Source organism: Monodelphis domestica, chromosome 1 (genome assembly GCF_027887165.1).
Source record: "Monodelphis domestica isolate mMonDom1 chromosome 1, mMonDom1.pri, whole genome shotgun sequence".
Classification (NCBI taxonomy): domain Eukaryota; kingdom Metazoa; phylum Chordata; class Mammalia; order Didelphimorphia; family Didelphidae; genus Monodelphis; species Monodelphis domestica.
Window position 1 is genome coordinate 374,425,898 of NC_077227.1, and position 14,406 is coordinate 374,440,303.

The following is a 14,406-nucleotide window of genomic DNA, read 5'->3' on the forward strand; positions in this document are numbered from 1 at the left end:
CCTCCTGACTCCAGGGCTGGCATTCTATCTACTTTGCCACCTAGCTGCCCTGACTGACACCTTAAAAAATACTGATTGATTAATTGATTGTAGAGGCAGCTGTGGTCTACCTGATGGTCTTCAGAGTCAGGAACACTTCAGTTCAAGTCTTGATTCTGAAACATGATCCCTACTTGGAAAATAGTGAAGTCATCCATCCTCCCAGGACCACTAGTCAGCTCTAAGACTTGAGGAATTAGAGGAGAAGTTGCCAATCTTTATTTTCAAAGGAAGTTTCGATTCCAGGAATTGCCCACAGATAAAATAGCAGCTTTTAACCTGTACCTTCTACCAAATCTTTTCTCAAACCAACATGTTTCTCCCCAAACACTGATTAAGCAAATAAAATCACTCACAGACTGCTCTTCTAAGCTCTGTAACTTACTTTCATCCCAAAGAAGTAAGAATGAAATATTTTCAGTATATGGAAGCATCTACCTACCTTGGAAAATGTTTTTGTTGATGATATATCATTGGGTACCAAAGAAACACTCTCATTTCTTATCACAAATGTCTGAGTCATCAGTCAGATCACTGTAACAGACTCATATCACGCCTAGAATGTTCACAACTGAGTACTAAAACAGTAAACAGTTGATTTTTTTCAGTTCCAAACGGTACCCATTTGCATCTAGTAGGGGTGATACAGATGCAAATGGGTATCTTTTGGAACTGAAAAAAAAATCAACTGTTTACTGTTTGATTTCTGAAAACTCAGAGAGATTCCAGTACAGGGAAGGAGATACATCCTCCTCTCTCTGAGCTGGGACAGAAACAATGGTGGTTTAAAATGATGGATGTCTCCTCAAAGGAGAGGCAAAGAAATCAGAATTTTGAGAGCTGCACCAGAGTGGTGGCCTTCAAGGCTGTCAATAATACTTCTGCCCAACAACTTAATGGAGACAGAGCTCCACATAATGGGATATCGGTCCATTTGGGAGGCCCCAGCAGCTGCGATCAGCCCCGGAGCTGAATGGCATAGTGTGCAGCGAAGACACAGCAGAAAGGTCTATTTTCAGCAATCTTCCTCCCACCACTTAGTGGCACTCATGGTCTTCCCAAGGACAGGCAGGGCCTTGTTTTCCAGGTGTTTCCCATTTAATTTTGACATCCAGGTTTTAACAAGAGCAATTTATGAGTTTGACATTGTCAGTGGTGGTCTGTATGCTTTTTCAGAGTAATACAAATGCTGCCAGAACCCATTAGTGAATCAATTGAATAGTGGGGGTCTTTTTTTTCTCTTTCTATTTTTGCAGGTTACAAAGTGGGGCTCATGAGACATGGGATAACTCTTTGTAGCTGTTCTTTCCTCCATCAAAAATTAGATGGCAGAGACCAAGGTGCCTTGTTTTAGTCTTGTAGCCATACCCAAGTGCTTTCTCTATTCAATGGCAATCCATTAAAATAGAGGTGTGGGCTATGGCTCTAGAGTCATACAAACTTTTCATGAGATAGGTGGACTTGCTTTGAGTTTTCCAAGGAAAAATAGGTAAGCTTCTACTAAGTACAAAGGAAAGAGGGATGTGGAGCAGACCTGTGAGATTATTGGCTCCCAGAGGAGCAAAGTCCTTTTACCAATGCCACCCAAAGAATTCTTTGCAACTTTCAGTAGTAGAGTCAACCAGAGGGGGCAGTTGGGTGGCACAGGGGATTGAGAACAAGGCCTAGTGATGAGTTCAAATTTGGCTTCAGATGCTTCCAACTGTATGACCCTGGGCAAGTCACTTAACCCTCCTTACCCCTCTCTTGCCTTGGAAACAATAAACAGTCTTGATTCTAAAATAGAAGGTTAAAAGGTGGGAGGAGGGGGAGGGAAGGAACATGAATCATGTAATCATGGAAAAATATTCTAAATTAATTAAATAGTAAATAGTAATAAATAAATACTAAGAATTAATTAAATAAATAAATAGATATTAAATAAATATAATTTTTCAAATCTAAAAAAAATATTTCCTATTTATCCTGAATATAGCTTGTCTATACATATATATGTGCCTGCTCATTGCTTTCCCCATTAGCCTGAGAGCTTCTTGAGGGCAGGAGCTGTCTTTGGTCTCTCTCTGTATACCCTCTTCTTAGCACTGTGCCTGGCACAAAAGCAGTGCATAACAAATGTTAATTGACTGACTTGAGATAAGAATAAGGCAAACAGGGATTCATTGAACTCAAGAAACAAGAAAAAAAGAAATCATTGACTCTTAGATTTAGAATGACTCAGTTGAGAGAGAGCAAGACCTGGAGATAGATAAGAGGTTCTAGGTTCAAATCTGATTTCAGATCTTTCTTAGCTATGTGACCCTGGGCAAGTCACTTAATCCTAATTACTTAGCCCTTACTGCTCTTCTGCCTCAGAATCAACACTTAGCATTGATTCTAAGATGGAAGGTAAGGGTTTAAAAAAAGAACTCCTCTGTTATTAGGCACAATATTCTAAGAGGGGGCAGAGAAAAGATACAGGAAGAAACCTAAGTGATGGAAAGACAAAAGATTCAAATAAAAATCTATTTTTAAAAAGAAAAAAAAAAGATTTAGAAACAGCCTTAGAAAATAGTTGAATTCATGGCTAACCAAGAACACTTTCTATAATAATTCCAACATGGGGTCACTTAGTGCTTTTGCTCATAGATCTCTATCTAATAAGGAGTCCTTTAACATCTATGTTGTTTTTATTATCTCTTTTTCTATCTTGAGTTTAAACTGCCTATTAATTCTGTACTGTCCTTTGCAGGCATCATGCTTGGCAAATTTAAAAGAAACAAAAAAAAAATAAAGTAGCTAGTTGGTGCAGTGGATAGAGTATTAGATATGGAGTAAAGAAGACACAAGTTAAAGTTTGACCTCAGATACTAGATGTGGGAACCCCAGTTAGTCACTTATCCTGTTTGCCTGAGTTTCCTTATCTGCAAAAGGGGAATAATAGTAGGATTTATACTGCAGATTTATTGTGAGGACCAAATAAATAAACTGTAAAGTGTTTTGCAGACCTCAAAGAGCTATTTTTATTAGTTATTAATAGTATTATTAATTGACTAGCTCTACATTCTCTCTGGCATTCATTATCTTGTCCAATTCACCCTAAGCAATGATCTTATCCCTTTTCTTGGCCTTTCCTCCAGTTAAAGAACTTTTTTGTCGTCAATATTCCTTGCAAATACTAGATAACTTTTCTTAGAGGACCATGTCCCACTTCTGGATTCATCTTCTTGCTCAAGCTTGCTTCCATTTTCTGTAAATACCCCTTTCAAAGCTTAATTGTTTGATGAGTTCCCTATGCATCTCTTTTTATAGTTCTTCCATTTCCTCTTAGTCCAAACGACTTCTGTTTGTCTTTACAACTTCATTCTTGTGTGTTTTTCATCCCCTTTGGCCTGATTTTCTCAATTCAACTTTAGGCCAATCCTTTCTCTTAATACTTTGAAATCTCATGTCCCCAAACCTAGTACACAGAAGTGTATGCTTGTCCAGCTTCCCTTTCTCGGTGATGTATCAAGTGATCCCCTTTCTCTACAAAGTAACCATCTCCCTACCAGTTTCCCCATCAAGGCTACTTTGGCCACCTTCCTTGTTAACGAGTTCCCTTGTCGCTTGGCTTTAGGTACCAGAGCGTGCTTATCAACTTGTTACCAAGTCAGAAGGACTTATTCCAGTTTGGACAGGGAGCTGTTTAATCTGCCAGATATAACTTGACATTCGCATTAATATCAGCTTATTTCAAAATGTTTTCATACTGTAATTAACCTTTAGTGGCCCTGAGACAGCCCCGGCTTGAGAATCAAGAGCTGGACAGAGTGGAACCTTGTGGGCATGAGGACTGGGCTACTTTGTCTACAGCACAGGACAAAAAGGAGAACTGGGCAAGGCTATTCCTCTCTCTGCACCTCATTTTGCTAACCTCCGAGATGAACTGTATAATAATAATAACAGTGCTTTGGGTTCACACACTGCTTAACAGACATGATCTCATGTGATTATTACAACCATCCCGGGTGTTGGGCACTTATTGTTATTCAGTCTTTTTAGTCATGTCTGACTTTTTGTGGCCCCTTTTGGGGTATTTTTGGCAAAGATGCTGGAATGGTTCGTCATTTCCTTCTCCAGCTCATTTTACAGATTAGGAAACTGAGGCAGGGTAAAGTGACTTGCCCAGGGGCACCTCATTAGTAAGTGTCAGAATGAGCAAAGATGGTATCTTTCTGAATCCAGGTCTGACACTCTATCCACTGTGCAATCTCTGCACCGATGGTGGGTACTAACTTAATATCACTCCCACTTGAAGAAGGAAAGTAAACCTTAGACAGGTTAAGTGATATGGGGATAGTTGGATGGCTCAGTGGATTGACAGCCAGGCCTAGAGACAAGAGGTCCTGGGTTCAAATTTGGTCTCAGACATTCCCTAGCTGTATGACCCTCCATTGCTAGCCCTTACTGCTCTTCTACCTTAGAAAAAGATGACGTGATTATTTGCCAGTAGCCACACTGGTCAGTAGAAGGATTTGATGCCAAATCTTCCTGATTCTCAATACAGAATTCCATTTGCTGGACCACATACTTCATCTCTACCACTCCATGATATCATCCTTTCCTACAATTCTTTAAACTGAAGCAGGTTGTATCTGATCCATTACAGAAAAGCCCAGCCACTTGGCAAAGGAGAAGATTTCTTCATATAAGCACCAATTCTTGTACAAACTTCCACTGCAAGAAGGAAGAATATTTTAATTCTCTTCTAGGCTTCCATGTTTCCTACCAAACAACTTTTCTGACAGGGAATAGCACGGCCACCATAGCTTCGTCACATTAAGTTTTTCTGGACAAATTCATATCCACTGTCTTATTTGATCCTCACAAGAACTCGATGACAAAAGGTATTATTAACCCCATTTCAAAGATATGAAAATTGGCAGACTGAAAGATTAAATGAAAGCTCAAAGCCACAGAGGTCAGACAAATCTGAAGTAATAGCAATTTTTTTTTAAACCCTTACCTTCTGCCTTTGGATAGATATTAAATATCTGTTCCAAGGCAGAAGAGTGGTAAGGGCTAGGCAATGGGGGTCAAGTGACTTGCCCAGGGTCACACAGCTAGGAAGTGTTTGAGGCCAGATTTGAACCTAGGACCTCCCGTCTCTAGGCCTGACTCTCAATCCACTGAGCCACCCAGCTGCTCCTGTAATAGCAATCTTTTGCCACTAAAAGAAAGTAGTATATTTCATGTGAAATTTAAATTCCACGATTTCTTGAAAAGTTTTAGGTGGTGAGTTAAGAATAATGATAATTTTTTAGACTAGATTGTGATTTCATTAGTTTCCAGAACTGTGTGATTTCATTGGTTTAAGGAACAATGAAGGAAGAAATTTTTTCTGTCAATGCAAAAGGTTATCTGTTCTGCAACTTTTAGTCCAGGAGATCACGTTTTTAGATGAAGAAGTTAATAACGAATTTGCATAATAGCAACTGAAATTGTGTTTTTAAATGGGCAAAACTCCTTTTCATATATAATCTTATTTGAACCTTATAATAGAAATGTTATTAATATCTCTACTTTAAAGATAAGGAAGCTGTGGCTGAGAGAAGTCAAAGGATTTGTCCAAGGGGTCACATAGCCAAGAGACTGAAGCAGAATTCAAATTCATGTTTTCCTGACTCCAATTCCTCTCCTCTCACTGCAGAATATTTTTTTTAAACTAAGACTTCATAACCTATCCTGCGACTTTCCCTTCTGAAACTTTTAAAGCAATTACCTTAGAATATTCAATTGCTGTGTCCCCTCCTGAAGGTATTTCCTTCATCGTGACCAAGTTGTGCATTTAGCTGACAAATATGATACAGGCAAAGGAATTGCATATTCTATATAAACAGCTGCATTTTTTTTTGTTCTTCTTAGGTTACTGTCAAAATTCAATTTGAGTTTAAAAGAGGGGAAAAAATCATCAAGCAATTTGTATACCTTCCCAAGCCTTCTGAACAATACCATTTACAGGAATACAGGAGACTGGAAAGAAGTCTTGGTAATAGGAAGCAAGGGGCCCTAGGTGACACAATGCATAGAGTGCAGAGCCTGGAATCAGGACTCATCTTCCTGACTTCAAACACTTACTAACTATGCCATCCTTAGGCAAATCATTTCACCCTGTTGGACTTGGAGAAGGAAATGGCAAACTACTCCAGGATCTTTGTCAAGAAAACCCCAAAGAGGGTCACAAAGTCAAAAATGACTGAAAAAGTAAATATAGTAAGACTTCCTTGTACATGTCCAAGATCTTTCAAGTAAATTAAAAATAATTTGTAATAGTGAACTCCATTATTTAATAAGTATTTCATGACTCTTGTACTTCAGGGCCATTATCAACCACTAAATTGGGGGAGGAGAGAGAGAGGGGGGCGGGGGAGGGAGAGAGGGGGAGAAAGGGGGAGAGAGAGAGAGAGAGAGAGAGAGAGAGAGAGAGAGAGAGAGAGAGAGAGAGAGAGAGAGAGAGAGAGAGAGAGAGAGAGAGAGAAACCCTGCTTTGGTGAAGACACAACTTGTTACAAATAAGAAATCTGGACAAAGACTGTTGCAAGAGGTAATGTTTGAAGCAAAACAATGAAATAATAACCCCATCCTAAGGCTTCTCAGAGTCAGAGTGAGCATGACTGGGTAAACTGCTGTGAGACTATGCTGCTTGGGGAAATGGTGTGAACTGAGCTCGTAATTTTTAAAAAAATGTTATTTTATGTATTTTTCTGCTTCTATTTTTTCCGATTGCTGATTGCAAATACCTGAATTCATGTGTGTTGAGTTCATGTAAAACAAAATCCTGCATTGACAAAAAGTAGGAATCAAAGCCCAGCAAAGACATACTAGATGTTATTCCTTAACCTGTCTTACTTTTTTTTTTTTTTTTTTTAAATATATTTTATTTGGTCATTTCCAAGCATTATTCGTTAAAGACATAGATCATTTTCTTTTCCTCCCCCCCCCCCCCAACCCCCCATAGCCGACGCGTAAGTCCACTGGGCATTAGATGTTTTCTTGATTTGAACCCATTGCTTTGTTGATAGTATTTGCATTAGAGTGTTCATTTAGAGTCTATCCTTTGTCATGTCCCCTCAATCTTTGTATTCAGGCAGTTGCTTTTTCTCGGTGTTTCCACTCCCATAGTTTATCCTTTGCTTATGAATGGTGTTTTTTTCTCCTGGGTCCCTGCAAGTTGTTCAGGGACATTACACCACCACTAATGGAGAAGTCCATTACGTTCGATGATACCACAGTGTGTTTGTCTCTGTGTACAATGTTCTCCTGGTTCTGCTCCTCTCGCTCTGCATCACTTCCTGGAGGTTGTTCCAGTCTCCATGGAACTTCTCCACTTTATTATTCCTTTTAGCACAATAGTACTCCATCACCAACATATACCACAGTTTGTTCAGCCATTCCCCAATTGATGGGCATCCCCTCATTTTCCAGTTTTGGGCCACCACAAAGAGCACAGCTATGAATATTTTTGTACAAGTCTTTGTGTCCATTATCTCTTTGGGGTACAGACCCAGCAGTGCTATGGCTGGGTCAAAGGGTAGATATTCTTTTGTCGCCCTTTGGGCATAGTTCCAAATTGCCCTCCAGAATGGTTGGATCAGTTCACAGCTCCACCAGCAATGAATTAATGTCCCTACTTTGCCACATCCCCTCCAGCATTCATTACTTTCCTTTGCTGTTATGTTAGCCAATCTGCTAGGTGTGAGGTGATACCTCAGAGTTGTTTTGATTTGCATCTCTCTGATTATAAGAGATGTAGAACACTTCTTCATGTGCTTGTTAATAGTTTTGATTTCTTTATCTGAGAACTGCCTGTCCATTTCCCTTGCCCATTTATCAATTGGAGAATGGCTTGATTTTGTGTACAATTGATTTAGCTCTTTATAAATATGAGTAATTAAACCTTTGTCAGAGGTTTCTATGAAGATTTTTTCCCAATTTGTTGTTTCCCTTCTGATTTTAGTTATATTGGTTTTGTTTGTACAAAAGCTTTTTAGTTTGATGTAGTCAAAATTATTTATTTTACATTTTGTGATTCTTTCTATATCTTGCTTGGTTTTAAAGCCTTTCCCCTCCCAAAGGTCTGACATGTATACTATTCTGTGTTTACCCAATTTACTTATGGTTTCCTTCTTTATGTTTAAGTCACTCACCCATTTTGAATTTATCTTGGTGTAGGGTGTGAGGTGTTGATCTATTCCTAGTCTCTCCCACACTGTCTTCCAATTTTCCCAGCAGTTTTTATGAAATAGTGGATTTTTGTCCCAAAAGCTGGGATCTTTGGGTTTATCGTATACTGTCTTGCTGAGGTCGCTTTCCCCCAGTCTATTCCACTGATCTTCCTTTCTATTTCTTAGCCAGTACCAAATTGTTTTGATGACTGCTGCTTTGTAATATAGTTTTAGGTCAGGGACTGCAAGGCCCCCATCATATGTGTTTTTTTTCATTATTTCCCTGGATATCCTTGATCTTTTGTTCTTCCAAATGAACTTTGTTATGGTTTTTTCTAAATCAGTGAAGAAGTATTTTGGTAGTTCAATGGGTATGGCACTAAATAGATAAATAAGTTTGGGTAGGATGGTCATTTTTATTATATTGGCTCGTCCTATCCATGAGCAGTTAATGTTTTTCCATTTGTTCAAGTCTAGTTTTAGTTGTGTGGCGAGTGTTTTGTAGTTGTGTTCATATAGTTCCTGTGTTTGTCTTGGGAGGTAGATTCCTAGGTATTTTATTTTGTCTAAGGTGATTTTGAATGGGATTTCTCTTTCTAGTTCTTGCTGCTGAGCTGTGTTGGAGATATATAGAAAAGCTGATGATTTATGTGGGTTTATTTTGTATCCTGCAACTTTGCTAAAGTTGTTGATTATTTCAATTAGCTTTTTGGTTGAATCTCTAGGATTCTTTAAGTAGACCATCATGTCATCCGCAAAGAGTGATAACTTGGTCTCCTCCTTGCCTATTTTGATGCCTTCAATTCCTTTATCTTCTCTAATTGCTACTGCTAGTGTTTCTAGTACAATGTCAAATAGTAGAGGTGATAATGGGCATCCTTGTTTCACTCCTGATCTTATTGGGAATGCATCTAGTTTATCCCCATTGCAGATGATATTAGCTGTTGGTTTTAGATATATACTGTTTATTATTTTTAGGAATGACCCTTCTATTCCTATGCTTTCTAGTGTTTTTAATAGGAATGGGTGTTGTATTTTATCAAAGGCTTTTTCTGCATCTATTGAAATAATCATGTGATTCTTGCTAGTTTGCTTGTTGATGTGGTCAATTATGTGGATGGTTTTCCTAATGTTGAACCAGCCCTGCATCCCTGGTATGAATCCTACTTGATCATGGTGAATGATCCTTCTGATCACTTGCTGGAGTCTTTTTGCTAGTATCCTATTTAAGATTTTTGCATCTATATTCATTAGGGAGATTGGCCTATAGTTTTCTTTCTCTGTTTTTGACCTGCCTGGTTTTGGAATCAGTACCATGTTTGTGTCGTAAAAGGAGTTTGGTAGAACTCCCTCTTTGCTTATTATGTCAAATAGTTTGTATAGTATTGGGATTAACTGTTCTCTGAATGTTTGATAGAATTCACAGGTGAATCCATCAGGCCCTGGGGACTTTTTCTTAGGAAGTTCTTTGATGGCTTGTTGGATTTCAATTTCTGATATGGGATTATTTAGGAATTCTATTTCCTCTTCTGTTAGTCTAGGCAGTTTGTATTTTTGTATATATTCATCCATTTCTCCTAAATTGGTGTATTTATTGCCATATAATTGGGCAAAGTAATTTCTAATGATTGCCTTAATTTCCTCCTCATTGGAGGTGCTGTCCCCCTTTTCATCTTTAATGCTGTGAATTTGCTTTTCTTCCTTCCTTTTTTTAACTAGATTGACCAGTACCTTGTCTATTTTGTTTGTTTTTTCAAAGTACCAGCTTCTTGTCTCATTTATTAAATCAATAGTTCTATCACTTTCGATTTTATTAATTTCTCCCTTAATTTTTAGGATTTCTAATTTGGTTTTCTGCTGGGGGTTTTTAATTTGATCGCTTTCCAGTTTTTTCATTTGCATTTCCAATTGATTGATCTCTGCTCTCCCTTGTTTGTTAATATAAGCATTCAGGGATATGAATTTACCTCTGATTACCGCTTTGGCTGCATCCCAAAAGGTTTGGAAGGATGTTTTGCCATTGTCATTTTCCTCGATGAAATTATTAATTGTTTCTATGATTTCTTCTTTAACTAAACGGTTTTGGAGTATCATATTGTTTAATTTCCAATTGGTTTTAGATTTGGTTTTCCATGTACCATTACTAATCATTATTTTTATTGCCTTGTGATCTGAGAAGGCTGCATTCATTATTTCTGCTTTTCTGCATTTGTGTGCTATGTTTCTGTGACCTAATGTATGGTCAATTTTTGTGAATGTGCCATGTGGTGCTGAGAAGAAGGTGTATTCCTTTTTATCCCTATTTATTTTTCTCCATATGTCTATTAATTCTAATTTTTCTAAGATTTCATTCACTTCTTTTACCTCTTTCTTATTTATTTTTTGATTTGATTTATCTAAATTTGATAATGGTTGGTTTAAGTCTCCCACTAGTATGGTTTTATTGTCTATTTCTTCCTTCAATTCTCCTAGTTTCTCCATTAGAAATTTGGGTGCTATATTATTTGGTGCATACATATTGATTAATGATATTTCCTCATTGTCTATAGTCCCTTTTAACAAAATATAATTACCTTCCCTATCCCTTTTGATCAGGTCTATTTTTGCATTGGCTTTATCAGATATCATGATTACCACTCCTGCCTTCTTTCTATCAGTTGAAGCCCAGAAGGTCTTACTCCATCCTTTAATTCTGACCTTGTGGGTGTCAACCCGCCTCATGTGTGTTTCTTGAAGACAACATATGGTAGGGTTTTGGATTCTAATCCATTCTGCTATTCGTCTACGTTTTATGGGTGAGTTCATCCCATTCACGTTCAAAGTTATGATTGTCATTTGTGGACTCCCTGGCATTTTGATTGCCTTCCCTAATTCTAACCTTTTCTTCTTCGGCTCTACCTTTTAGTCCAGTGATTTACTTTGAAACAGTCCCCCTTGTCCCCTCCCTTGATGTTTCCCTTTTTAGTCCCTCCCTTTTTGTTCCCTCCCCCTCCCCCCTCTCTTACCCTCCCTTTTTGTTCTCCCTCTCCCCCTCCCCCCCTTGGTTTTCCCTTCTCCTTACCCTTGTTGGGTAAGATAGAATTCAAGATCCCAATGGATCTGGAGGTTTTTCCCTCTCAGAGCTGATTTCCCTGAGATTGAGGTTTAAGTAACCCCCCCCCCCCTCTCTTCCTCTCCTTCTTATAGGAGTTTTCTTCCCCTCCCCTTCCCATGTGAATCTTTGTGTGAGAATGATTATTCTATTTGGTCTTTCTTTACCCCCTATTTATACATTACATTTTCCCCACATGTTAGTATACATAGGTTGATACAAATGTAGTCCTTATAGAAGAGAGTTTGAGTAAAAGAAGAAGATAACATTTTCCCCTTTCCTTAATATTTACCTTTTCAGGTATTCCTTGCTCTTTGATTTTCGGTATCAAACTTTCCACAGAGCTCTGGTCTTTTCTTTGCAAAAAGTTGGAAGTCTTCTATTTTGTTGAATGCCCATACTTTCCCTTGGAAGTATATAGTCAGTTTTGCTGGGTAGCTGATTCTTGGTTGGAGACCCAGCTCTCTTGCCTTTCTGAAGATCATGTTCCATGCCTTACGATCATTCAGAGTAGAACTTGCAAGGTCTTGTGTGACCCTGATTGGCATTCCTTTATATCTAAATTGTCTTTTTCTGGCTTCCTGTAGGATTTTTTCTTTTGTTTGATAGCTTTGGAATTTGGCAATTACATTCCTGGGAGTTGTCTTTTGGGGGTTTAGTGTAGAAGGTGTTCTGTGAGCTCTGTCAGTGGCTGTATTGCCCCCTTGTTCTAGAATCTCTGGGCAATTTTCTTTGATTATATCTTGTATCACCATGTCCAGTTTGGTGTTTATTTCTGGCTTATCTGGGAGTCCAATTATTCTTAAATTATCCCTTCTCCCCCTATTTTCCAGATCTATCACCTTGTCGGTGAGATATTTTATGTTCTCTTCTAATTTCTTGGTATTTTGGCTTTGCTTTATTGATTCTTGCTCTTTTACACGATCGTTGTCTTCCAGCTGCCTGATTCTGGCCTTTAAAGCCTGGTTTTCTTTTACAGTTTGGTCAAACTGGTTTTGTAGATGCGTGAATTTCTTTTGCATTATTTCCAACTTTTCCTCCCAGAAGGCTTCCATCTTTTTGGTCATTTCTGATTCAAATTCTTCATAGGTTTGTGGAGAGTTTCCATTTCCTTTGGAAGGTTTTGGAGCATTTTCTTTTATATTATCTTCTGTCTGCTCTGTATTTTGTATTTTGGCTCCATAGAATGTGTCCAAAGTCGCCCCTTTCTTCTTATTTTTCTTGGTATTTTGGGGCTTCTGTGGTTCTGTGGAGTTTGTCATCTCTGAATGTGGAGGATTAGTTTTTCTTGTCTCTTTCTGGTGTTCAGAGGCAGTCCTGGGCAGATAGTTCTATGGGCTTTCCCTGGGTTAAACTGAATATGCCTCACTGGAACTGGAATGGAAGGGTCGGACCACGAGGCCACACTCTCCCCCCGGCTCGCTTTCCGGAAGTTGCCTTCAGAATCGCTGGCCGTGAGGCTGTTTCGCAGGCCTGCGGGGGGATGGGCTGCCGCTTCCCCAAGCTCCGAGAGCACAGACTTTCACTGAGACTTGGATAGCAGGATCCAGCCCGTGAGGCTGTCTTGCCCGCCCTGAGGGTTGCTGTTGTTTTGACCAGCTCTCTGCAGCGGAAGCCCCAGGCAGTAACTTTCACCGGGACTGTAGAAGACCCTGAGGGTTGTTGTTTCCGAGGACCCTGCTCTCTGAGCCGGCCGGGCTGCGGCTTCCGGGAGCCTTGGACTCTGCGCTCCTACCCCTGAGGTCCGAGGGATCTCGGGTTCTGGCTTTTAAGGGGAGCCGTACCTTTTGAACCGGGTCCAGGTCCAGGAGGAGGGTTCCCAGGGTCTGTGCTGTTGATCGTTTTGAATTTCGGCGCCTTAGGAGCTTATCGTTTGAGATTGGTCGGGAAGGGTTTTCCGGAGATCTGAGCTTTAGCTTTCTCTAAGCCGCCATCTTAACCGGAAGTCCTGTCTTACTTTTTTTAATATCTTTGCTTAGACAAAGTCATCGTAAGATATGAAAGGTTAGAAGAAAGGGCTCTTGGTCATGATGTCCAAAATCTCACATAAATAAATAAAAATAAAAAAGTCAAATTAAAAACACATAAGCCTAAGTAAAAAAGAAATTTTATTAATATCCAGCAATAGCCCAAATGCAAGGGAGGAGAATAGAGCAGGCTCTGCTACTTTTATGCTTAGGCTCACCTTACTTTCCTTCAAAGATGTATTAATTTCTCTTCCTTCCTTAGTATATGTGTTGCTGAAGCAAGTACTCTATTCCTTTCTTAAAAGGTAGCATGGTCTGATGGATAAAGAGCTGGTATTTTTCCAGGATGACTTGGTTCTGGTGTCACCTCTAACACACATTATGCTTTGTGACCTGAGAAAGTATACATCTGTGCTGGGAAAGTAAATTTCTTCACCTGGGACTCTGTCATAGTGATGAAATCCCAGGTCCAATTTCTAGACTTCATTTTCTTTTTTTTTTTAATTATGAACTTCAAAAATAAACATATAGGGACATTTTAATATTAAATAAAAAAGAGGAAATTATGTGGAGTTTTAAAGTGCACATTAAATTTAACAAGATAGTAATAAAGTTGCCCCACTTGTCTGTGTCCCCTTCAGAACTTTCTTGTGTTTCTACATAGTTTTAAAATGTTCCATTGATGCTCTTTCCCATTATTATTTTGATCTTACCATTAAACCTCCCCTCTCCCAAAAGAGTTACCTTCTCCACTTTATCAGTTAGTGGAAATATTATGAGTCGTAGAATTTTTTGAAGTCAAAGTCAACGAGTGCAATGTATACCTGGACAAAAATCCACTCTAATACATCTAACATTCTGTTTGCAGTTCAAATCTTCCCTACCTTTCCAATCTTCTAAAACCTTGCTCCCCGTGATATACTGTGTAATCCAGTGACCGTGGCCTCCTTGTTGTCCTTCAAACAAGACATACCATCTTCATACTCTGGCTTTCCTCCATGCCTAGGATACTCTCCTCCCTTATCTTTGTTTATTGGCTTCTTTAACATCTCAGTTAAAAATCCCACTTTCTACAAGAAATCTTTGCTGATTCCCCACTAATGCTAATGCTTTCTCTCTTTTG

General features: G+C 38.9%; 1 protein-coding gene across 3 annotated transcripts in view; it reads right to left on the reverse strand.

Annotated features, from left to right (window-relative positions):
• SLIT3 (slit guidance ligand 3) overlaps positions 1-14,406 on the reverse strand; it is an 821,799-nt gene that overhangs the window by 353,516 nt on the left and 453,877 nt on the right. The window contains exon 1 of one of the 3 annotated variants that reach the window (XM_007473987.3): positions 482-627. The exons of the other annotated variants lie outside the window; for them this stretch is intronic. Within the exon in view, the coding sequence (XP_007474049.1) occupies positions 482-537 (56 nt within the window). The 5' untranslated portion in view covers positions 538-627. Of the gene's footprint in view, positions 1-481; positions 628-14,406 lie in introns of those variants that run through there. 3 annotated transcript variants of the gene reach the window in all.